At 35.0% G+C, this 27,186-nt stretch overlaps 1 protein-coding gene across 4 annotated transcripts; it reads right to left on the bottom strand.

Moving 5' to 3' along the window:
* Positions 1–343: 343 nt before the first annotated feature.
* On the bottom strand, positions 344–26,983 carry IMPACT (impact RWD domain protein). 4 transcript variants are annotated; one of them, XM_019741241.2, is made up of 11 exons: positions 26,828–26,983; positions 25,623–25,751; positions 24,579–24,631; positions 23,318–23,380; positions 16,034–16,119; positions 12,622–12,744; positions 10,639–10,736; positions 8,462–8,535; positions 5,123–5,213; positions 3,657–3,791; positions 344–2,906 (listed from the first exon to the last, which is right to left on the bottom strand). In XM_019741241.2, the coding sequence occupies exons 1-11, from the start codon at positions 26,861–26,863 to the stop codon at positions 2,838–2,840; spliced, it is 957 nt and encodes a 318-aa protein (XP_019596800.2). In that variant the 5' UTR covers positions 26,864–26,983; the 3' UTR covers positions 344–2,837. The 4 variants fall into 4 exon arrangements, with proteins under 4 accessions (XP_019596800.2, XP_019596799.2, XP_019596802.1 ...); XM_019741240.2 differs by having other exon boundaries at positions 26,377–26,972; XM_019741243.2 differs by having other exon boundaries at positions 26,394–26,969.
* Positions 26,984–27,186: the final 203 nt, after the last annotated feature.

Genomic DNA, 27,186 nt, shown 5'->3' on the forward strand with positions numbered 1-27,186 from the left:
TCTTATCTACCAGACTTCCTCTTTTCCACATCTTTGATTGGTATTCTAAGTATATTCTAACACGATGCTAATGGAGATATAACTGATAAGCTTTTCCAGAGAGTAATTTGGCTAATCCAAATCAAGTTATTAGAATATGCAACCATTTGACAAAGAAATTCCATTTCTAGGAATTTTTTCTAAGAAAGTAACCAGAGATAATATATAAAACTCGGCATACAATGATTTTTTCATAGCTATTTATAACCGTGAAAAATGAAAAAACTTAAAAACTGGAAACAAGTGGGAACTAGTTAGTATATTATGATACACCAGAAGACAGAATATGACATAGCCATAAAAATTTAAGCCATAGAGTAATATTTATTGACATGGGAAAATGTTAACAATATATTTCTATATGAAATATCAAGATACAAAACAGTATATACAGTTTAATACCATTTTTATGGGAAGAAAAATAGCATATGTACAAAATCATGCATAGGAAAAAAATAGAAGGATGTACATACCAAATGTCACTAATGGTTATATTTAGATAGTGAAATTAGAGGTGATTATACAATTTCCCAATAAATTTCACCTTCTCAACAAACAGTATCTGCTTCATGCTATTCTTTCTTGGTTGTGATTAGTTTGATATAGCTCTCTTCAAATAGGCTCTGTTTCATGATATATACCTCCAAATCATACTGCTATTCCCATTTAAAAAGTAGATGCTACTTGCTCTTATATTCTGGCATATGGAGAATATTTTTAACTAATACAATATACTATAAAATATGCCACAGCATAGATCTGGCTATAGAAAATTATTATTTGGAAAAGTTGAAAATCCTCTAGTTGAGATAAATTTTAAAGAGAAAAAAGATATTATCACTAGTTAGGGTCCATAATGGTAGAGTGTGAAATAACTCAATTTTCAGAATTGGAGATTTTTAGATCTCTGTTTACTAACTTACTGGACATAGGAGATTAAGATTTTTAGTCGGGAAAATGTGGTTAATAATTTTGTAGAAAGAAGCAATAATAAGATTGTTTTTAAAGAAAGGAAAATGAAATCCCAGATATACAGGTTTTCCATAAAGACCTAAATAAATATTAGATAAAACAGCAAGAAAGAAATTCAAAGTTGCTGGTGCAGACAAATTAACTCACATTTATTTTTCTGCAGCACCAAAGTCTTACTGTTTTATATCTTCTATCACAGGTCTGATATGCCAAAATTGTGAAATTATTTTAATTAATGGTTTTTAACTTCACTTATTTTAAGTTAACACATAGGACATACTTAATTTTTCATGGAATCTGAAGTAAGTGTTCTAAATACATGTCATCCTCTGATGACTTGGTAACTGGTAACATTAAACACACAACAAATATCATTTAGATTTTATTTCTCAGAATCCATCCTAGGGTAAAGCTATTTACTAGATTCTTATTAAAAATAGCAAGAAACAAATAGCAAGTAAGGATGTTTTTTAAAGGTAAAACATCAGAGAACAGAAAAAAAAAAACATGTCTGTGTCCACTTTGCTTTGATGCTTCCCATGCTCCCACACCATCCCAAGTTGCCTCCTAATTTCTGTTCCCTCTCTTTGGAAGGGAATATTAGGCAAATCTGTGGTAATTAAAGTTTAATAATTATAATCAATCTGAAAGGGAATGGATAATGACTTGTTACATCTCAAAGTCAGATTTATTGTCTAGATGCCTAGAGATAAACCATACAACTTGAGGATGAAAGAAGGAACATAAAACACTGATGAAAAGGAAGATTTGACAAGAATAGGGGGAAAGAGAGATTTTTCTTTGTTTTTCCAATCAGAGCATTTGTTCCTTCTCTCCACAAAGTAATGGAATTGAGAAAGATGGCTGGAGCACAGGTGGGACACGTGCACCACATTTCCATAACAACACAACGTATCCTTGCCCTTCACCATTGTCATTCTGCCACTTCTATCCCATTCTATAAATGTCCTTAACCACAGCATAGCTTCTCGCGCAGTTCTAACTCCTCAATGAAGATCACAGGAAAGGAACTTCTAGGTTGTCAAAAGAAGTGAGAATATTACACCAACACATTTCAGGGGTGGGAGAAGACTACTGACACTCCACATTTATAGCTTCACATTACAAGAATTAAACAAAAAAGGTAGAGGCTAGAAAATCACTTTCTGAAATTTCACAATCACCAATGTGCGACAGAAATTGAGGCATAACACTTATGTGATCAAATGTTAGATGAATTACTTCAACACATAACTGCAGATGGATACTCCTGGATTTTCACTTAATCAATCCATTACTCAATGATGAACACTATAAAATGAAAGGTGACATACTTATGAACTAAAATCACAAGAAGAAACTCTCTAAGATCAATCTTCGGTGAGCTCCTGTTTCAATAAGCCATAAAGAGCAGTAAAAGGCAATATTCATTTAACAAAATGAGAATCCCGATGACAAGAAATCAAGTATTTATATTCCTCCAGAGACATATCTTCCTCACCTAACAAAGGCACTTGACATGTACTGAAATGGACAGTTAATTCAGGTACTGCCCTGGGCAACTGTTACCTTCCAAAAATTAGGTGAAGTGGTGATTAAGTTCAAATCAATCCTTCTGAATCTGCCTTGAAACACACATGAATATATCACAAGTTCTCTATTTTTAGCAGATGATATAACCAAAGAAGAAAAGATAATGTTGGTGTCCACGATGAATTGGCTGACTTGAGCAGTCTAGGATTCCCTCTCTGCACAATATATTCTTTAATGACTGTGGAATTTGTATATAATTATAGGCAAATTAACCTTTCATATAGTTTCAGGTATTAATGTTCACTCCTCTTCTTGTCCTTTCTTACTTTTTTATTCTTTCCCAAAGCCTTAGATGATTCCTCCTGAAAAAGACAAAAATCAATGTAGTATCTTTTCATTTGTATGAAGATACTTAGCTTAGGAACCTTAAATCTAATCACATAGAACATAACAGAGAAAGTATAATTACTTCCATATTTATCATCTTCCTGTTTTATAGGGCATTTTCACTTAAAATCTATTTAAATATTTACAAAACAATCAAGGATAATCAAGGAAAACACTCATTTATCTAACAGATTTATGCATGAATAATTGCAATATTTAATCTATTATCCACTTTCCAAAGTAAGGCAGCAGGGTTTAAATACAATAGATATGAACATACTTACAAAATATGAAATAAAGAGAAACCCTTAAAGTATAAAGGAAGAAGGCATCTAAAGACATGCCAGGGGAAAGAGGAGATGCTTTGATACTAACAAAATGTTAGAATTTTATAGATGTCTAAAGAACATCTAATTCACTGTAGTTATTAGCTGCAACCTCTCTGAGCCTCAATTTTAGGGAGTGTAATTAGTCTTGAAGGCTTTTATAAAACTCTATGAGTCTATGAAATTAAGGTTTGAAGAGACGAAGTTATCTACCCAAGGTCGCACAACTGGCCAGTCACATGGTTTTGACTAGAACGTAAGTCTCCAGTTTCCTAGTCCAAAGGTTGTTCTAATGCACCCCACAAATTCTGATTCATTCTTAATTTTGCTTTTTTTTTGTTTTTTAATTTCACAGGCAATGGTGAGAAACTCTTAGACATAACATCAATAACCACTTACCGGTGAATTTGTGTAGTTCTTCTCCACTAGTATGTTTCTGGCACAGTTGTTGATATGTTTGAAGCGATCTGGTCCTAGCAGAATCCCTCCATACCAGCGTGATACTACCACCATGACATTTCTCACATTCAAAATCTGTTATTTTCAGAGGCATAATTAGATATATATATAGACATGTACAAATGTGACTTTTAAAGGAGAGTGAAATAATCCATATACAAAACTGCACACAAAATTTCCCCAACTTTAACGGCAGAACCACACGCGTGAGCAGAGTGAGATTACTAACAATTCAGGGGAAGAACGTTATGAGAAGGGAATTTGGAAAACAAACACTGTGCTCCACAGTGTCCTCAAATTCCAAACTTTGGGGCAACCAGGCAGAGTGAAGGGGGAGATCATGCAGATAGGGTTCCAGTTCTTGGTGACTTCAACCAGAAAAGCTGTTTAGACAGCCTTTTACTCCTGGACAAAACAACCACACACCCTACTTCTGAACAAACTAGTAGAGCGAACTGGGACTGCATGGGTAATCGCTGATGCCTACCAGTAAGGTCTTCCTCAGTTTGATATTTGTCAAATGCTGCCCTTAAGGTGAAGCCCACCAGTCTACAGGCCTGACCCACACACAGAGTTCCTATCAAGGGAATGGCCTGGTTAGAAAACAAACCTCCACATACAATAGCAGAAGAAACTATAGCAACTACCTTAGGAAATAAAAAACAATCCATTCTTAAAACTAATGGACAATCAATGATCACCAGACAGATGAAGAAAATCCAGCAGCATGAAAGAGAAAGGACAAGATAAACAAACTAAAATGAACCAGGCAAAATTTGAGAGAACATCTTAAAAAAAACCAAAAAACAAAAAAACCACCTCTAATTAGTATATTCAGAGAAATTTTAGAACATATTGCATCTATAAAACCAGAACAGCACACCATGAAAAAGGAAAAAGAAAACAAAAAGAACTCTTTGACAATTAAATACATGGTTGCTAAAAAAATTTTTTTAATTCAATAGAAATTTTGGAAGACAGTCAAGAAAATGTCTCAGAACATAAGGCAATGAAATGACAACTTAATAAAAAAGAAACATTCTGGATCTATCCAGAAGGTCCAATACCCAACTAACAGGAATTTCACAAAGACAGAATACAGAAAATAAAGGGGAAGAAATTATCAAAAACCAAAAAGCAGTTTTTCCAGAGTTGAAGACAACCTTCTATTGTCTATGACTGAAAGAGCTTGAAAGCACAACACTTATTAACCCTTTGTTTTCTATCCCATATCCAATGGTTAAAATTTTCTCTCAGTCAGAGTTAAAAAATTAACTACTAATTCAACCAAATATATCGTATGTTACATGGTCTACCTGATTTACTTATTCCTAAATCAAGCTCTGTTTTGTTGAGAAATTTTCTGGCTCATAGAAGAGAATTAACAGGGTTTAAGTTACACTTACCTCCATGAGATGGAGAAGACGCCCACCAGCGGCTGTTTCCCCATCATCTTCACAATCCTGTAAGAAGGTCTGTTTATCCTCACAATATATTCTAGAAATACATATAACAGTGTTACACCTTGAAATCTCAAAATGTTATAATAAAAGTTACTTCTTTATACTTATTGCAATCAATTTACTTCCAAAATCAGCACATTTGTTTAAAAAAAAAAAAATCCTTCTTGAACTACATGTTAAGATATATTTTCACTGATAACTTACTATCCAGTATGTTTCACTTTTTATATTTGGGAAAGCTAGGAATCAAGGTGTCTCCTTCAAATCAGAAACACTGCAATTATGGGAAGGTGAGTTTACCCATCTGAAACTTCCCTCACTTAATTTAACCTTAAAGCTATGAGGTTATGTAAAGTACTCACTGAAAAACATTTATTGAGAATATACCATATAGAATAGGCATTGTGAAATGACATAAAAGAAATAAGTGGTGTACTCATGTCTTCAAAGACCCTAAGATCTGGTGAAAGAGAGAAAAGTATATAAAAAAGATGGAGGTGACGAAACCAACAAAAGTTAATATTTTATATATTTTTCACATCTTATTCTAGCCATCAAGTATTTTTCTACCTTCCCCATTTTGAGTTAAGATTTATAAGATTTCTTTTTCTCTGTAATTTACCGCTGGAGAGTTATTAATATCAGAAATAAATCATGGTACTTTTACCCATTCAAATTATCTGGAAAGTTAGTATTTGTAATAATAACGTAGGGCTTTGTAGTAGAATAAGCTTGACAAATAAGTGCGAGAATAAAAAGAAAATAGTACCAGTTAAGGTATGCCATCTAGTGGATTGCTAAGGCCCCTACAAGTGGTACCATCCAGGACTAGGCAAATGTAGCAAAAATATCTCTCTGGCTATGGCCATAAAAAGCCAGATACTACTTTATCTATACACCTAAATCAATTATGTTAATTTTATTATAGCAATCATATTCATTCATTCATTCATTCATTCGTCTTTCCATCCACTGTCCATCTATCCATTCATTCACTCAATAAATACAAAGGGTGCCAGAAAAATGTATACACATTTTAAGAAAGGAAAAAAACTATTAAAATTGTAATAGTCAACATATACCAATAACGAAAGATGAATACAAGTCACGTTTCCGTTCTACAATTACAAGAGGTGCTCAAAGTGGTTATCATCAGCGTCTAGACACTTCTGCTTATGGTGAACTACTGCTTGAGCAATGTTGACCAAAGTGTCCACTTGTACACATTTTGGGTTTTGGCACCCTTGGTATTTACTGCCCACCTACTATGACCAGGCTGTATTATTATTTAGAGTTGATTTTGTTCGAAGAAAAGAAAGTTAGTACTATTAAACAAAATTTTATATGGCAAATTTAAGGCAAAAAGGAATCAGCGACTGGTTTATATTAGGCTTGTAATTATAATTTAACACCATAATTTTATGAAACAAATGAAGAAAATTTGTCTATATAAATCAGTACTGTTAGGTTTTTAAAAAAATGAAACACCATGGACATTTTCACTAACTCTTTCCTTGTAGAAAGATAATGATGTGGCATCAGGCAGCTGTGTGTACCAGTAGCCTGAAGATGCCCCACAACTCCAAAGGGGGAACATAACCCCAGAACCAGGAAGTAACCTTAAAAGGACCCTAAACATTCAAAATACACAACACAAAGTCCATGTACCAAATAAAGGTCATTTATTTTACTCCCAATGGAGTCCTTCAGGCCTCAGCTTTGTGCCTTTTTAGTCTTATCTGACAATATAATTCTGACAAGTTTCTCTCTTTTATTCCCAAGTATCAATAATGTAAGGTGGAGGGGACTGCTACATGTAATCACGTTGACATTTGTGAGAAGTGACAGGTGATCACCCATTAATATGCAAAAGCAACAAAAACACAAGAACTTAAGACCCAAAAATCTGCGGCCTGAAATAGACTATCCAGCATATTATTTAATTTTTTGATAACTTAGAATCAGAATTATGCACAGCAATTGTTGAAGGTGCAGCCTCACAGCCATGTAGGAATAAAATAGAGATAAATGAAATTAGATTATCAAATTCAGCTCTACCACTTGACAATTGTGTTATCTTGAAAAAGTGAACCTATCTACAGTGGCAGAGTTGCTGAAATAATCAGAATTAACTTTTATAAAGTGCTCAGCACAAAATAGGCACTCAATAAACACATGGGATGAATGAATGTAACTATTAATACTTTTACAGCATAGTCTAAACACTGAGAGCAAGCACAATCTAATTCCTCATTTTTATACTGATGATCTAACTCATAAGAAAACATCAAATTTCTGTCAAGTGCTACTCTGGAATTATATAACAAATAGTGTTTCTAAGTTTTGGCACTTAAAAGGATGTGACTTAATAATATTAAAAACTCATGTACCCAAAGTGATGGATTTTTTTGAGTTCAAATAGCCTAGATTTTACAAATAGTCACAATCACATTTTAAATTGGCACCAAGTCCCTATGTCTATATTCTGATTTATTTCCATCCTAAACTATGTTCTTTACGTCTGTACTAATCTGCATATTTATACCATTCATCTCTTTACTAACAAATCAGCAAAGATTTGTATGACACTGTAGTACTCAAAATGAAAGAAGCACCCTGAATTCATTGTTAATGGGAGCATAAATTGGTTTAAAAGAAAAACTCTGAAAAAAATTTGGCAATATGTATCAGGAGTTTCAAAAATGTTCATACTTTTTGATAATTAATACTTCTAGGAATCTATTCTATCTTCCTATTTAGTTATACTCCCATTTCATTTCAAAAAAAAATCTGAAGCAACCAGAACCGATCCCAAGAAAACAGTCTAAAATGTAAACAAAGATGTTCATGGGACTATCCTTTACAATAGTGAAAAATATGAAAAACTGAAACAAAAACGGAAATGGTTAAACAAATTGTAGTTTGGAGCCTCAAACAAATATTATACAGCCATTAAAATAATGTTTATAAATGCAATTATAACAATATGGGAAAATGATTTTGTTAAATTAAGAAAAAATAGGACATACTAGGGTAAAGCATTGAAAAGATAAACTTTGCATAGAAAAGACAAAATATATCAAAATATTATCGGTTACATTTAATGGTAGAAATACGGCTAATTTTCCATCTGACTTTTCTTTTCTGCAGTTTCCAAATATGCTACACATGATTATTACTTTCATAATGGAAAAAACACATAACAGTTATTTTTTAAAATCATGCATGTTTCTTCTGTTGTTTTATAAACTGCACATTCCTAAAATTGTGATGATCACTCACCGGTACGCATAAATGTTGTGGGTGGCACTAGCTATTTTCTTATTCTCATACAATTTGGCAAGAACCATTTTCACCTTAAAAACAGCAGTAATATAAATAAATTAATGTATACTTTTTATTTGCTTTGTAAATAAATACTAGAAAAATATCTTAAAGCATATTTATATAAATACTATGGTATTGCATCGGCTATTTAAAGAATCTTCTATACTTTGAAAAAGCCACTTCCAAAGTTTCCTCCTCATTTTAGAGGCATAAACTGGTGCTCTCAATTGGAATAAAAATGCCGGACCTGGTATTTTTGAACACCAATTATCAACAAATATTTGAGCACTATGTCTAGGATGCTTGAACATGAAAATTTTTTCCCCATGTAGAGAATTTTAAATGTAAATATGAGAATCCCTAAAAATGAACTCTGAAAATTTAACAAATTTATGTATCCAGTGTGATAGGTACACAGTAATGGTATGTTCCAAATGTTATGAAACCAACTCTCTCTGGGAGTCACATAAGGTTCACAGAGGAGGAAGCATTAGTCACATCTTGAAAGATAAGTAGCAATTTTCTGCATCAAAAGGGAAGAGGGATGTGGGGCAGGAAGAAGCCATTTCATTCAGAGGAAACAGCATGTGCACATGCATCAGATTTAGCAAACAAAAATAAAGGATGTTCCGTTAAGTTGGAATTTCAGATAAACCACAAATAACCTTATTATAAGTATGTCACATGTAATAATGTTTATCTGAAATTCCAATTTAACTAGGTATCCTGTATTTCATCTGGCAATCCTATCAGAGACATAAAAGAGAAAGGTTCAGGAAGTGGCCAACAGTTTTATGGAACTGTAACTTAGAGTATGCATGAGAAGATGATAGAAGATACTTCCTGAATGATAAAGCTCAGGTCAGATCACAAATGACTTTGTACAGTAAGTTTAGATTTTTCCTTAATGACAATGGAAATCATCAGATTGTGTGGGGGTGGGGGCGTGGGGGGAGTGACACATGGTCAGATCTTTTAGAAAGGTAATTGGCAAAGAGTGTAGAAGAAATATTACAGGTAGGGACGACTGAGTTGAAATCAAGGAGACGAATTTGGATCAGAAATTGTGCAACATTATGTTTATCATTTTTTTAACCTTTTGGATTCTCAGATTCCTGATCAATAAAATAGACACTGACCTCTAAGAGTTATTTCAGCGCTCACAAATCATGATCCTTCAAGTCTAAGTGTGACTATAATTAGAAACAGAAAGAGGATCCAGGATGAACAGATAAAGAATAGAGTATCTAGGGAGGAGCTTGGCAACAAGATTATGAGCAAGGGCCATGGGCAAAATCAGGTTCCAGAGAGAAAAGCCCAGAAGCCTACACCAAAAGCTGTTATCCTGACCACAAATCAATGCAGAAAAACACTTGCTCTTCCAGAGGCTAAAAGAGAGTGAAAGGGGAGCCTGGTACAAAGAACTGTATCCCTATAGGTCAAGTCTTTAGAAGAGTTGAGAAAGTAGAGGAGCTGTAGAGACCAAAGGAAAGAGACTAATGCTTAAAACCTATGCTAAATTAATGAGACTTTATTTTTCGTTAATTTAACTTTATAGGTAGTGTTGAAATTGCCTCTTACATCAATAAAGTTTAAATAGGGCTAGATTGTAGCACCAAGGAAGAAGAAAATGATTCTGCCGAAAAAAGAGTGAAAAAGACAAAGACCTAGAAATACAGTTTTTCAATGAAAAGTTTCCCATTTGATATTCTTGGGTGAGAATCAGATCGCCAAAGATCAGGAAGCAGTAAGGAAAAGGAATTCAGGTCAGTCCCCTTAATTTGGCAACAATGGAACGGACTGGTTTTCTACAATGCCCATGCAAAAGGACAAATAATTCTTTTTAACAAGTCATAATTTTCTACAGCACCACAATGAGTTTTTCCTGTTTGAAAATCCATTAAAAGGTTAAGCCCCAGTCAGAGTTTAGATACAATTTTGAAAGCTGTGACAAACAGAAACAAAACAAATCTTCCATGATTCAGAATAATTTAGGGGCAGGTAAATCAACAAATATTTTTTATCTTACATGAAAATTAAACTATTAACAATAATAAGGATATTACTGCAAAACCACTTGCTTGAATTACTTTGGTAAAAACATCAAAGTGAGCTGGACTTAGTAACTTTACCTGTTTGGGACAAACTACTGGAGCCAAGTGTGCCTGAAAAGTACTTCTTCGGTCTGTAATAGGAATGCCATGATCAATCGGAGGTAATTCTTCTATTTCTATAAATTTAAAGAATTACATTACTTTTATTTTTAAAATTCAAATATTCAAATAATAAAAAATTGGCAATGGTGTGAGCAGGGGTGAGGGGGAGAAGAAAAGAAATGTAAATTACATGGAAATCAATGCAAATACCATTAATAGTTATTTATTAAAATTAAATTATAATTTTAACTAAAATGTTTCAAAATATATTGTATATAACATAAATCTACTTGACTTATAAATGATTTTCACCTGCCAAGATCACCCAGTGGAAGTGGTGGGTTGGTACTCAAATCTTGGACTGCTGCAGTAGTATAAGGTGGTACAGTATCTAATTTTTAAGAGTAAAGGGGTCCTGAGACCAAAAAAATTGACAGCTGTTAATATACCATAATTTATTTATCCATTCTACTGTTGATAGACTTCTGGGTTTGGAAACTTATGATTTTATTTTGTATAGTTATAATATAATGTCTTCTGCTAATAAAACTGTTCCTACTTCATAGGATTGAATTAAATATATTAATAATACATCGAGGTGGTATTCCATAAGGTATCATGATTTCCACTTATTCTGTCTCTTAAACAAGTCTAAGAACCACTAATTTACCCTTAATTCTGTTGAGAAACTTACCAACCATTCTAGCTGCTGTACCTGACTCATTTAAGATGAAAAGTTATTTAGGACAAAAGAATTACAATTTTTCCTATTTCTATTCACTAATCCGTTGAATCTTACCAAGTCAGCTTACCTTACAATTGATGAAATACTTCAACTAAGACATGTAAAAACATTTCTGGAGGGCTTTAAATAACTTTCCCAAAATCACTTCACTGCTTTGTAGCAGGACCAGGAAAAGAAACCAGGTGTAGCAGGATGTTTTACTTTGCCCCCGATAGTGCCTCTTCTTGAATGGATTGTGACCACTGCACAAGTACATTTCTAAGGTCAATATGAACTGGGTGTTATTTATTATGACTGTGATTTTCACTTTTTTAAAGGTGGATCCTGTTTCCCGAAAGAAATCTTATGCCAAATCCACAAAGACATAAATGAATAAAATGGGAGCTACTTAGATTGAAGCTGGACTAGGAGTCCTGGATCCTTTCCCCCACTCTTCCATTTCCTCTTCATCCCCTTCCACTAGTCCTGAGACACAATGTAAGAACTTTAAACCTTCATAACACTGTTTAAAAGCTGCTGTATAATGGATAGGAGTTCAAAGAGAATGCATGTTCCCTCTGATCTATCATGTTTTTATAAGAGACTGAAGGAAACTAGTATCATTCAAAATTTTAAAATACTAAAATGGAACATACTTTTCAAACTTTCTGGAACATATCATTCAAAATTTTAAAATTAAAGTGGAACATACTTTCTGATAGAAACACAGAGCTGATTTATCACATCAAACTTTCATAAGTTGAATACCACTTGACTATGGAACAAATTTGCATAAGCAAAAACTAAAATCTTAAAGGCATTTTACTAGCTTAATTCAGTGGTTGTACTTCAATTACTTATTTTGTGAGCATAAACAAAAATTTAACTCAGACATAAGAAGACAACAGAGGATTTCAAAATAGAAATATAAAAACACGATGTGAATTGAAAACATTAACACAACTTTTCTTGTTTTCAATTTCACCAACTACTAATTCAAAACTCTAGAAAGTAGAAAAAATAAAAATAAAAGTAAGTTTCTACTTCTTGCCTCACCAGGATAGACCAAGCAAACACCAGAATGACCAGCAGTCAGGGGGCAAAAAACCCTCAAGTCTCTGCAACTTAGTAACTATTTCCTAACATGTAGAAGTTTACTAAATTTCTAAACCATTTCTAAAACAATTCATAATACTACAATTCACTTTCCTCAAAGGAAATGAGTAAAACTATACCTGTTCGATTTTTACTGATATCAAAATGTAATGCTTTGACTGGATTTTCTGGTTGACAGGCTAAAATAATATCCTCGTCACATTCAACATCTTCCTCTTCAGTTTTCTTCTTTATGTCTGGGCCTATGTGGATATGAGACATTGTGTGAGTGATCTACAAAGACAACAAGAAATTACACTTAACCAATCATTGGTATTGGTCTCTAAACATCATTTTTTCAATAGAAGGAACCAGGCTTCTATGAGAAGTGGTTGATTCCATAGTTGAAGCAAGAAAAATGCAAGATGAGCCTGGAATATTTTGTGATTCCAGAGAGTAAAACAAGTGTTCAAAAAAAGATGGGAGCTCATCAAAAGAACACAGGAGCCTAACCTGAAGGAGCTCCTAAAGGGCAAACCTGAAACAATTTGAGCAAAATAATGACAATATGAAATTTTAACCCACGGAACAAAATATACATGAGTTCATACTGGTATAAATAATCAAATAAATAAATGGGAGAAAGAAACATCTCTTCTTCACAACAGAATTCTAATTAAATTAAATGTAGAGGGAAAGAAGGAAATGCGATCACCATTAGGCAAACACCTAAATATTGTAATAAATAATGTAAACAAGATATACTAATGGATACTAAAATTAGTGAGTGAACCTTTAAGGTGGAATAGAGTATTAGCATAGTCTCAAAGTATCTCCCCCCAAGATACTTATGAACTGCAAAGGAAAAGACAGTAACTGTGATGGTTAATTTCATTTGTCAATTTGGCTAGGCCACAGTATCCAGATGTTTGGTCAAGCACTATTCTAGATGTTTCTGTAAAGGTATTTCTCGGATAGAATTCACATTTAAATCAACTGACTTTAAGTAAAGCCAACTGCCTTCCACAATGTGAGCTTCATCCAGTTAAAGTCTTTATATAAAAAAAAAGGACTGATTTCCCCAGAGGAAGAAGGACTCCTGCCAGCAGACAGCCTTCAGACTTGAGCTGCAATGCAACATCAATTCTTCCCTAGGTCTTCAGCCTGCCAGCCTACCCTGCAGATGTTGGACTTGCCATCTCCACCATCTCAAGCCAATTCCTTAAAATAAATTAATTGCTCCCTCTCTCCACCCCCTTCCTCCTCTCTCTCTCTCTCTCTCTCTCTCTCTCTCTCTCTCTCTCTCTCTCCCTCCCTCCCTCCCTCCCTCCCTCCTCTCTCTCCTCTCTCTCCCTCTCTCTCCCTCCCCACATCTATTGGTTCTGTTTCTCTGGAGAACCTTGACTAAAACAGTGACTTTGCAGTGGAGACATCTGGCAGATACCACCTTAACCAAGTGATCAAAGTAAACATAACCAATAATAAAGCATACTAGTATCATGTGCTCCTTGACATAATGCACTGTGAAGGACACAATATCATTTTTGTGGTATTCTTGCCAAAATGCCTAATCTTACTCCAATCATGAGAAAACAACAGCCAAACCCAAACTGAGGGACATTCTATAAAAACAGTCAATCAGTTCTCTTCCAAAGTGTCCAGTCATAAAATGTCACAAAAGTCAAAGAAAGACTGAGTAACTGTTTATAGACTAGAAGAGAGTCAGGAGAAATAACAACTAAATGCAACATAGAATCCTGGACAGCATCCTATAAGAGCAAAAAGGACACTAGTGGAAAAATAAGTGAAATTTGAAGAAGCTCTTTAAAGTTGTACCAATGTTATTTTCCTATTCTTCATAATTATACTATGGTTATGTAAGATGTTACTAGGGAAAGCAAGGTGAGAGATATGAGAGCTCTATATTCTATTTTTGCAACTTTTTTGTAGTCTAAAATTAGTTCAGAATTTTTAAACATTGTAAATAGTTGTATACAATTATTTCAAAATTTCTATTGTAGAAAAAATGAAATAATAAAGAAATTTCTACTGAAGATTAACAATAAAATCAAAATAATTACTTGTCAAGTAGGTGCCTTACAGAGGATACTAATTCTCATGAGATGTCCTGACCACTAACTTGTACCTTTATTAGTTCTATGGATTTACTAAGCCTTCCATTTAATATGAAGTTTACAAAAACAATTTTTGATTAAGAAAAAATTCCAAACAAAATTTCTAAAAATTTCATATTGTAAATTTTACAAAAATCAGTAAGTAAAATTTGAAGAGTTGCTAAACTAAATTATGGCTATAAGGAAGAAAGGGAAAATATCATTTTTAAGATCAATAATTTTTAAAACTTCCTAAGAGCTGAGTGATCTCAAACTTTTTTGAGTGCTGTATTTTACTGGTATACATTCCATTTTTGCAATTATCTGACACTCTAGAATAGTGGATTGGCAAAAATCAATTTTTTTTTTCATTTACAGTTGACATTCAATACAATTTTGTTTTGAGACCACTTTTCTCATAGATGCCCTGAAATGCTGCAAAATCAGAACATGGGTTATAAAACCTTAAGGAAAATACTTAAAGAAAATTGTCACATGAACAGAATATCTTCATTTATCTCTTTGATTTTAATGGAAGCAGTAAAAATATTTGCTTCTATTGAAAAATAGTAAAATTATCTGAAAAAAATATATACTATCAACTATATGTATACTGATTCTGCTAAGGGAGTCCTAAATAATTGGTTCCCTGTAAATAACCTTCAAAAACATTAGTAGATAAACTATCGGGTTTTTTTTTTTTTAATCCCTCTTTTTCCAAATTGAAAACCATTCTATCAATAATAACAATACAACTCAATTTGGAAATAAAATCAGGTTAAATAGTTATTTCCCTCTCTAAAAGGCCTCTATGGTAACTGGAACAAAGACTAGCAAAGTAAATAGGAAACATCAGAAATTTGCATGTTGTCATATACTTAATGATTCAATAAAATAATAATAGAACAAAATAATAATTTTCAAATGTCCTGAAATTAGATAGTGGTGATGGTTGTACAACTTTGGAATATACTAAAACCATTAAATCATACATTTATAAAGGCTAAAGAATTATGGTATGTGAATTATATCTTAATTTTAAAAAATCAATTTTCAAAGTCAATTTTTATGTTAAATTTCAGTCAGTGTGGTTTTTAAAGTTCTTTTTCTATAAATACGATACTCATTTGAAGCTAATGTCTAACTTATATATTCTAATAATTCATAAAGAATGCTACATGGTTCATAATACCTTAACAATAATCAAAGAAAGCAAAGATTTTTTGACCTAAATTCTATAACTATAAAATTCTATTTCTATAAGACTATAATATGAAACCAGAGGCTAAACTGTATACAAAGAAATAACCAAAATTACATGAGTAAATGAACTTTCCACAGCAATACATATTTTCATTAAAAATTTCAATTAGAATATCAATGTGAAAATGTGATTACTGTAAGTTAAAAGAGCACTGATAATATTTTTCAATCCTACCTGGTTCTGTCATCTGAGATTTCTGTATTAGAACATCTCTTATTTTCTCCACCCAGAGGTAAAGAATACTTTCACCAATATTCTCTCTAAACAAAATTCAGGGGAAAAATATTTGTTATTTTAAAAAGTTTCCTTCTCAAATTCAAGAAAATACAACATATTTTCAACCTGAGACATTATATGCAATCTAGCCATGTCTTTTAAAAAAGAATTTATAAAATTTATAAAAACATGAGATTTACTAACATTCGTGGATGAGTATTTAATATAGATTGTTTATATCAACATTAAAAATTCCAACTGGCTCCAAAATTAACATTGCTTACTTAAAATAAGCAGAAGAGCTACAGCAAAAGAAGGGAAAGAAAATTTCTGAACTTGAACTAGATGAATTAGATAGCTATAAATGTGATTTAGTTTTTCAGTGGATATAGTTTCACTAATTGATGTCCGATCAAGGGAGTCCTCAGAGAGCTTACTTGCTTTACAAGACTTAAAAGACAATCAATGCAACAACTTTATATTCATAGTTTGTTTTTGACAAAATATTCTATTGCCCAGATTGATACATTTGGTTTCCAAATAACATCTGGTTGCCTCAGATAATTAAATCTATCTCAAAGGATCATTGAGAAAAAGAACGTATCATGGTTCATGTCCACAGAATTATGTTAAATAATGGCAACAGCAATGAAATAAAGGCCCAAGTGTTTACTCTTCAGGGAATGACACTAATTTTCGATAAGTTTTAGTATGTATATTTACAGAAATCACCACACTATTTCCTAACAACACCTTACCTCCCTCTAAAAGTTTCCCTTGAAACCATTATCTTTATCATCACTCATCAGCACCCAGCAAAGGAAACTTTCAAAACATGCAAACAGAAGAAAACAAAACTGTTTTCAAATAATTCGGTACCCTCAAATCTTCCCCATGTCACCCGTCCAGTAACTCCTTAGCACTAAAACAATCCTCTGTGTTTTTGGTAACCTGTCTTTTTAGGGGGAGCAAGAAGAATCAATTAGAAAGGTTTATAAAAATTAAGGATGTTGGTTGACTTTCTTTTAAACAATTCCCACTCCCATCCTCTCCTCAATAAAACTTAGTTAGAGAGGCAGAAAAAGGTAAAAAGTATTGAGTATATACTAAGCCTAAAGTACATTATGTGCATCAACACATTTAATACTCATAACTGTCAAATAAATAGGTATTATTTCCCCATTGTACAAATGAGAAAACAGACCTAGAGAGATCAGTTAATTTGTGTAAGACAGTCTTTTAAGTGTTAAGAAGCCCACAGCCAGATGGAATGCAGACTTACTACTCCAAAGCTCAGGTCTGCCCACAGCAGTTAGCTCTCCTATCAAGCAGGGGCGCCCTCAGGCAAGTAAGCCACTTGAACTCTGAGTTTCAGTTTCCTCATCTATATAAAACAGATTTAGAGCATCTTGTCTTACCTTACAAAATAGTTTCTTTTGAAGTGAACCTATCTTCATTCACTCAACAAATCTTTCAGGGTCTATAAACCAAGCACTACATGCAGCCCTGGGGGTATGGTTAGTTAATGAGAAAACTGGGTCCCTTATCTCAGTGTTTATAATTGTCCTTACAAACGGATGGTTTTGCAGGCAACTCTCTCCATCTCCAAATCTCATTCTATTGAATTCTCCATATCATCATCATTACCAAAATTAGTAATACTAATATCTAGTGTTTACTGAACACCTACTATATAGATGACAGGCAGAAACTGCTTTGTTAACTCATCCTTACAACCAACCACTCTTTGAGACAGGCAAATCATCCCTCTGCAAATATATGTTCACATTCAGATTTTGTTGCTGGTTAGGGGGGTGGGGGGTGGGATACCTTGGAAGAATTTTAACAGTATTTCCAAATAATAAAGAAAAAACTAAACCTTAACTCCAAATCTCCTCTCCTTTGGCCCATGGCTTCCTGCGAAAGAATATAGAACAGCACTCAGCATCGTTTACTAAATGCTTCCTTCTTCCCTGGCACTTAACTAGACTTAGTAAAATCCAGTGTAGAAAGTTGTAGTGGGTGTAAAAGGTTTCCTGAAGAAAATGAAAACTATTCTTTCCTTCGGACTCCAAAATTCTATCACTGATGGTGGGATTTTTTAAAAATGTGTTGTTGGGCCGGCCCGGTGGCTCAGGCGATTGGAGCTCTGTGCTCCTTACTCCGAAGGCTGCCGGTTCGATTCCCACATGGGCCAGTAGGCTCTCAACCACAATGTTGCCGATTCAACTCCTCAAGTCCCGCAAGGGATGGTGGGGTCTGCCCCCTGCAACTAAGATTGAACACGGCACCTTGAGCTGAGCTGCCGTAGAGCTCCTGGATGGCTCAGTTGGTTGGAATGCGTCCTCTCAACCACAAGGTTGCCGGTTCGACTCCCGCAAGGAATGGTGGGCAGCGCCCCCTGCAACTAGCAACCGCAACTGTACCTGGAGCTGAGCTGTGTCCTCCCCAACTAAGATTGAGAGGACAACTTGAAGCTGAACGGCACCCTCCACAACTAAGATTAAAAGAACAAAAACTTGACTTGGAAAAAAGTCCTGGAAGTACACACTGTTCCCCAATAAAATCCTGTTCCCCTTCCCCAATAAAATCTTAAAAAAAAAAAACAAAAACGTGTTGTTATTACTGCTGTATTTGTATCTTCTGTTGTGGAAATAATTTGTTCTTATCTTTTAACTATCCACTAGGATTTGGTCGTTTTCAAACTTTTGCCATAGCTGTAATGAAACCGCTCGCAGAATCAAAAATAAATTAAAACAGACAAAATCTGGGAGTCCTCTTTCTTGTACCCCGCCTCCCTTCCCCCAACAATTCTGGAGAAAGTCAGGTAATTCCTAAGGACTCTGGTGCAAAATCTGAGAACTACTTATTATAAAGCGAAATGCCAAGCTTTTATTTATGAAGTTCAATTATGGTAAAGTAGCTAAATATAAAAAGTTTGGAATAAAATTTGTTTCAAATTGAATAAAAGACCGAACTGGATTAAAAACTGATATTTTAGTTGAGATATTTTGTGAATAACTAAAATATACTATCCATTCTAGAATGATCAAAACAAGGTCAAGCTACTTTTGACTCTACTTTTACTTGTAGCTTTAATTTTTCTATCTTTAATTTTCCATTATTTATTGATTTAAGGGTAAAGCTACTCACTAAAATGCACTATGCTATGTGACCTTAGACAAATCACTCCATCTCTGAATTTTCGTTCTCATTTTCAAAATGACAAAATTAGATGATACGATTCTTAGTAAGAACAAAAATGAGAGCTGTTATTATATAGTGCTGAAGTACATTACATGAATTATGTCACTGAATCCTCACAATGATATTACTCTGTTATCCTCATTTTACATATAAGAAAATAGACTCCAAGAGGTCACACTATTTCAAAAACTGACTCCAGAGGCCTAAGACAAAAACCTCAGCTTGACTAAACTTCAGACGGGCACAACTTCTGACTCTAGGCCCTGACCTCCCTTTTCTTAGAGTATTTGCTCTAGAAAACTTGTCATTATAAACTTTTTGCTCCTTTGGGATATATAGACTCCTTTTAAGAAGACTCGTCAGTTTTACAGCCTAGGAGTGTCTTTCTCAAGGACCTGCGAGCCACCCTTTTGAAACGTGATCATGAAGGGAGACAGTATTTCCCAGCCTCTGACGGAGAGTAGGAGCCTAACTTCAGATGAGCAACAGTTAGCAAACACAGATGGCCTAATCACAGAGAAACACATTGCAAACTCAGGAAATAAAAATGTGCCGGACATATCTCATTGATCAACCTCCCCCGAACACCCTCCAGTACTTTTCTACTAGCACATCCCAGCCCTTAAAAATTCTCCTGCCTTTGTTTCAGGAAGTTGAGTTCAAACTGAGTTCTGCCTCTCTCCCCTATTACAAGTCTTGAATAGTCTTCTTTGCTTGTTTAACTTTGGTGCAATTTCTGCTTTGACAAGCCTCACTTTCCAACTTTCAAATCTAAAACTCCGCAATACATGAAAATATGAAGAGCTGTGGGAAATTAATCATTGGATTTTAAATTAAATATTGTTGACAGGGGCCATCATAAGTTCACTACTACAAAAAAAAATTCTAATCCCTTTCATTTTCTCTTAAACATCACCAATTTGTATAATGTTCTAAGTATCTTTAAATCTGTTATTGATCTTTGGTTTTCTTAAAATAATTATTTTCAAATATTCAAAATATCCACATAAAAAATATTTAAAAATAAGAGATAAGCAAATTAATCTACAGTTAATCACTAAATCCTAGTTTTATTCTTAAATATTTCTTTAACTGACCATTCTTCACCCACATTCTTCTTGGCTTAATAAAGGCCTCCATCATCTCCCTCCTGAGTTACAGACTGCTCTGCTCTTCCTATGGTGTCCCTTCCTACAAACTCTTCACAGCCCATCCTCTACATTGCTATACAAATCTGATTAATTCACCACCACCCACTGCCCACCTAAATGGCCTAGAGCCTACAAGATAATGCCCAACCCCCTTATCCCAGTTTACAGGTTCTTTCTTCTTATACGTACCTCAATTTATACCTGGTATCTTATACTACTTGCTGAACTCTGAAGATGCTTCAGACCTACATGATTTTACTCATGCAGTTTCCCCTTTGATCACCTGGCAAACGCTATGCTCAAAGGTCACCTTCCCAATGGAACCCTCCTTTACAGCCTCACCCACATGTCCAGAGATAATCTGTTCCTAAAACCTCTAAAAAATGCTACTATAGCACTTGGTTCAAATCTGGCAGTAATTATGTCACTATACTGTATTGGTATCTTAATTTTTAAATTTCAAACTCCTAACAGAATGCCAGCATATAGGAGATACTCAATAAATGTTTATGGAAAAACTGTTGGTTTTCTGACTTCTTACCTCCCTACATAAGAGGAAACAAACTATAACATCTTACTTAGGGAAAAATCCAATTTAGCATTCAAAATGATGCTAAATAAATATGAAAATCTCAATAGTTACAATATTTAGAACACAGTGAAATTATAAACATTGAGAACTTTATTCATACATTTATCTCATGTTTAATTTTCCAAAACCAGTAATATTTTTCACTTGCTGCCCTCTGCTGGAATTTTATGGAAAACTATGATTAAAAGTTGTCACATAAACCTTAAAAACAATGGGTATTTCTATTTAGACCACATGTGTGAAAATACTACCATTGGACTTGGGTTATTCAAGTCCTTTAGTAAGAAAGGAGACAGTATGAACCATATTCTATCTTTAGAACAAACTGCTTTGTAATTTCTGATCCATCCTAATTCTTAAATAGCTCAACTGAACTAGTCAGAGAGAATAGTTGTGTCCTATGGAAGTGTATCTTTCAGTAAAGGAGGAGGCAGGAATTTGGAGAGAAAAAAGACAGATGGGAAGCCACTTCAGAGTGCATGACACTGTGCATAGGTAAGAGAAAAATTTAACTAATGAATATGATTAAATGATGGAAGCCAAGTGTGGGAAGTTGTTTGAGAAAGAGGAAGTATTCAACCCCCCAATTTACTGAGGTTAAGTAAGAACTGAAAAATGTCCAGAAGAAATACAGTTACTAACTACGTCACTGGTGAATAAATTTTCAATATTTTTATCTTATTCTACTTAAAGGGGGGAGATAAACTGGTAAAAAAGCATAAGAAAGAATTACACAAAGCAGTTTGTTGGGGGCACAAAAATAGGAGTGGCCAGTAAGGTTAGGGACAGGTATCACAAAACATTTGAGTAAATAAATAATACTGATATGCTGCGGATGATGGAAACACTAAATGGCGGCATCTCCTATTGGTATGTCTAGTTCTCGGTTATTTCAGGAGTCAAGTATAAAGCTGGAGACTCAAGAAGACTACACTTCCTCTAGGAAGGAACAAAAGAATCAAACCATTTTTAAATTAAATATAGTATTTTTGGGGAAAAAAGTAACCTGGCCTAGATCCCAGAAATACAAAGGGGGTACTCTCACTATACCAAATAGGTGGCCACTTAGAACACACAAGACAATCCTTACCAATTCATGGATTACTGTAAAGCTGATATTCCAAAACATTATTTGTCTTACTAAATTAATATCTCATTAAAAGGTGATTTTTTAAATCACCTGTCACTTACACAAGTCAGTCATATCTTCTCTGGACTACTGCATTAGGCTCCTAACTGATGTCCTACATCTATATTCTTGTTCCCTTCCTATCAATCTCCACACAGAAACAGAATGGTGTTTTCAAAGCGAAAATCTTATCACGGCATCACACCACTTAAACCCTTCTCTGCTTCCCATGGGTATTAGGATAAAGACAAAAATCTTTAACGTGGCCTACAGGACTATGTATGACTTCCCTGCAGACCTCGCCAGGTCATTTTCTCACTAGACACCCTTCTCTTTCCTCCTCTCTCTTCCCACTTCATACCATTACTCTGTGTCTTTAAATGTGCCAAGCTCCTTGACACAGAGGCTTTGTACACGTTGTGGCCTTTCACTGGAGTTATCTTCACCTAAGTAATTCTGCTCTTAAGTCAAACAAGGCACCTCTTACCTCCTAAACTAGGCCAGGTCTTGTTTTAAACTCAATTAGTACTACACATTAATATCCTTCTTTTTATAGAATTTATCACAGCTGTAGTTTTACATAAATTTTTACGATGTTATTAAGTAATACATCTCCTACTGGCAAATTCTAAATGCCATGAAAACAGGAACCATTTCTGTTTTTGCTAACTATATGTATCCAGGAACTAGTACGATGCATGGCATATAGTATTTGTTGAATGAATGGAACAGTGAATAATATAGTATAGCAAGAGACTCTAAGTCTTATGGCCTAAGACAAGAAAATTACCATCAAAAGTATACCATCGTTTAATAAATAATTATATTTACAATTCTGCTATTACCAGTTTCATTCAACATAGTCTGTGAAAATATCAAGACAAGAGTAGTATCTCTGGATTTACTTTCACAAGCTGGTTAAGTGTTTTTTATAGTTACTAGTTCTATATATTACTACATGTTTGTATCTAAGCAGAAGTCATATAAATGTATATCTAAAATTATATTATTTAACCAATCTTTCAAGGACTCTTCAAGTGCATCCTTTTGTTAATGGAAAAGCAGCTTAACAAAAAGTTTGGGAAAGGCCCTAACGTATCACAGTATCAAAAAAGCCCACAATAGAACCACTAATAGAATTTTTTAAATTACCTGTCACTTACATATATATTTCCTCAAGGCTATTCGATAAATCCGCACGTTCTTGCCCTGTAAGCCAAGGAGCACTAAGATTAAATAAAACACAATAAAGATTATTTGAGGATTCTGTTTATATCTCAAACAGAAATTAGTGACTAAATCACAAGTTGGTCTTATTTAACTTTTAAAAATCATCTATTTTCATTAAAACGTTATCTTATATCATAAATCTATACAGTTCCAAAATGCTTTCGTTGGCATTAACTCATTTAGTCCTCCCAGGAAAATATGATGAAGCTAACACCAATATTATTCAATTAAAATATCATTTAAAAAACAGGGGTGAGTTCATAGGATATCATAAAACTGTCCAAGTTTACGTAAGTGGCAAAACAGGTTCCAGAATCTGAATTTCCAGATTTACGCATTTGCCACACTCTCAGGAAGTACCATTTTTTTCTAACTGGTATCTCCAAAACAGCTCTAACAAATAAGTTAGTTGCCACATAATTGTTAAAAAAATATTAACTTTTTCTGTGAAATGCATTTATGTTTACAACCATTTTATAATTACATCTATTGTTTTCAACAAATAAAAATTTTAAAATTACAGAACCATTATTAATGGCAAATTTTACTTCTGTGGTTTTAAAACATACTAAAAATTCCACTGGAAAGTAAAAATTTTAGTAATTGAGATTCAATGCAATTCTGTTCATGGAGGTTTATACATCTTAGTAGGTCAAGTAGGCAAGGCTGATCAAAGGTTAAGTGCAATCAACAGGTCATGACTCATTAAGATTAAACTTAGGCTGCTGAGAAAATAGTTCCTCAACATTAAGGGGAAGGAAGAAACACGAGAAGAACCATGGGTAAAATTCTTGGAAGGCAGGGGGTCTTAGGCAGAGGCATGTCAAGGAACTGTGGTCAGACCTGTGGCAGAACCAGGTTAGGAGAAACTCTACAGACCAGGGTTTCTAGATTACTAGATTGTCTAGGAAGGAAGATTACCTTCTTCACTTCAAAAGACAATTCTGTAGCTATTTTACCCTATAAACCCTGTGATTCTCTTTTATACTAAGTGGCATTCTTCAATGTGTTTATATATAATTTAATTTTTAATTTAAACGCTCTATAGAAAGTCCAAAGGCATTAACTTCTACACACATTGTAACTTCTATATATATTGTTTGCTATATTTTATAGCAACATAATGTACAGTATAAACAATTATTGAAAAATTTGACATTTTTATAAAAATGTAAATGTGGAAATAGAGCTTACTTCAGTTGATAGATAGGTGGAGCTGTACCTGGGTATTCATTTGGTAGCATCACCTACAAAGCAGTTTAAAAACAAATCTGTTTACACTTCACGGCTCAAAAATAACAGTATTTATAAAGCTAGTCACTGGACAAATTTCTAACTTGCCAAACTAAAAAACAAAACCATTGTTTTGTTAAATCTTGGGAGAGAATTCCCTCCTATTTATGTTTCTACCTTAAATATTTTGCGAATTACAATACCAATTTTTTAAGGAGCTTATTACTTGCAGAGAAAGTATAAAAGCAATGAAAGTAAAAAAAAAAAAAAAAAAAAAGGTGGGAGGACAAAGATGAAAGAAAAGAAAAACTGAATAGGGGCATTATACCCTAACCCTAAATAAACAGAGAGGCATTGTAACATGTTACAGGAATTTTTCTGAAGAAATACTAAAAAACAATATTATTAAATACATTATCAGCTAACACTTAAGTAGAAAACCATACAGATTTCTTTTCAAAACAGTATTATTAAAGACAAATACTGATAAAAACTCAATTTGTCATCTCTTACGCTGTAAGTATAGGCAGTCATCAAAGAATAAGCATTAAAATAGAAAGCCGTATCAATCTTCTCATTTTTTATCTTACCCACAATTAATTTCCAACTAATAAAGAAATGAGTATCTACTCTATGAATCATCTAAATTACTAACCTATTCTTCCTCTTAAATGTTAGCTATCTTCCCAGGTTTAGAGTCTCTATTAAAAGGACAGGATAATGAAAGGAAATGAAACTCAACTCTGTCAATGGTACATTAAGAAGATTTCAATAATTAAAATAACTAGGATAGGAAAGATTGACACTAACAATTAAAGCATGACTTGAGAATGAGCTGAGGTTTAATTACCCATACGTTTAGATAATCTATTGTTAATGAAAGCCAACAAAAAGACAATTTAGAAAAAGCCATACAAGAATAGTTATTAGAGAAATACAATAGTTAACCATACAAAGTCAACGTTGTAACTAGTAAATGGCCACAAAGAAAGGGGAAAAAAATACCTGCAAGCAAAGTGTCCATTTGGGGTCATCTATATCGTCGCTAATTCTAATACAAAATATTTTGGCACAGTCATCGATGACACACCATTCCTCGCCATATATAGCTGCCATTGCTTCAATTTCCTCATTCTGAAAGAAGTTGATGGGGGGAAAAAAGTCAACGCATGTACATACCCTAAAAAACTGAGTTTTCCTTACTCCTTTATAAGGCATTTGTCTGTAACATTACTAGCCTAAATGAAGGATCCCTGAATGAACACTGCCAAACCTTCTTAGCAGCAGGTCACCATGTTGTACTCTGGGTGGTTGCCAGACACCATTGCAATGACGGGAACCAGCCTTGCTACACTACACACACGGTGCTTTGGGCCACTACTGAGCCAAAATATGTATGCACCCCCCTGTCCTGTAGTGAGATCCACAAGTGAAAGGATAAATGTATCTTCTCCACCTTTTCATTTTTAACAGGTAACCCCACCCTCACTCCCCAGTAGCGTTGTTACTTACTAGCCCTATAGTCCTACTGGGTATCACCTCCGTTGGTTTTTGTTTTGGATTTGGGCACGAGGATGGGTGATTGGCTTGGGTTTTTGGAAATCAAACATTTCTGAAATTATTCTTTTGGGGTTAAAAAAAGAAAAAGAATCGGACCTAAAGGTGAAATGGGAAGCAAAGCATGCATTCAACTTGTTATCTCATTTTGTAGTCACAACCCAGTAGGAAAGCTTTAAGGGCGCCCACGTGAGCCACGCACAGGGGAAAGCTCAATACCAAGAGGAGTAAGAATCAGTGGGTCCTCGAAGAACTCCAGGATCTGTGTTAGTATTGCCCGTTTTGCAAAGGCAGAAACCGGGGCTCCTAAGTGGCTTGTCCAAGGTGACCCGGCGGAGACTGCGCGAGGAGCAGAACCCGGGTTTCTGCCTCCGGCCCGGAGCTGCGCAGTCACGTGCTGATGGTTTGACGATGACACCATCCGAGGCAGGCCCAGCCCGCCGAGGCCGGGCGAGGCCGGCATGAGAGTGCTCGGCCGAGAAAAAGCACCGAGAAAATGGAACCCGGTAGAGCATACGGCACGGCTAGCGGCCCGGGCGGTGCAGGTGGGACCTGGGGCGCCCCCGAGTGGAGGGCCCCTCGGCGGAGGAGGCCCGGGGCGGCGAGGCGAGGCCTAGCCGACCCTGGAGGTCGGCACCCCGCCGGGGCCTCACCTGCCTCTGGTCGCTCCCTGCGTCCCCCTCAGCCATGTGGCCCTGGGAGCTGTCGGGCGGCCACTGACTGCTCAAGTCCGGAGCGCCGGGGCGGGGCGCTGCGGCGACAAGCGAAGCGCAGGCTGCGGCGCGGCCCGACCCGGAACCGCAACCCCTGCTGCGCCGCGCAGTCCGCATCTGCTTCCGGGTTGCGGGCCAGGTGGCGTGAGGGGTTCCCGGGGCTTCCTCCCCTGGCCTGGCGCCAGCCGTACTCCTCCCCCTTGGCCGCGCCTGGAGGAAGCTGTACTGCCTGTGAGGCGGCCGGAGACCTCGGCTCACTCACCTGGCAAATCGCTGGGGCGGGGGGCTTCTTCTCGCCC

Source organism: Rhinolophus sinicus, linkage group LG09 (assembly GCF_036562045.2).
Source record: "Rhinolophus sinicus isolate RSC01 linkage group LG09, ASM3656204v1, whole genome shotgun sequence".
Classification (NCBI taxonomy): Eukaryota; Metazoa; Chordata; class Mammalia; order Chiroptera; family Rhinolophidae; genus Rhinolophus; species Rhinolophus sinicus.

Coding starts and splice junctions, on each gene's coding strand:
- IMPACT (XM_019741240.2), bottom strand. CDS start 26,637: ATGCCGGCCTCGCCCGGCCTCGGCGGGCTGGGCCTGCCTCGGATGGTG. Junction 12,745..16,033: donor ATCTCAGATGACAGAACCAG/GTAGGATTGAAA, acceptor ATATCCACATAG/GCCCAGACATAAAGAAGAAA. Junction 3,792..5,122: donor GTCTTCTCCATCTCATGGAG/GTAAGTGTAACT, acceptor TGAAAATAACAG/ATTTTGAATGTGAGAAATGT.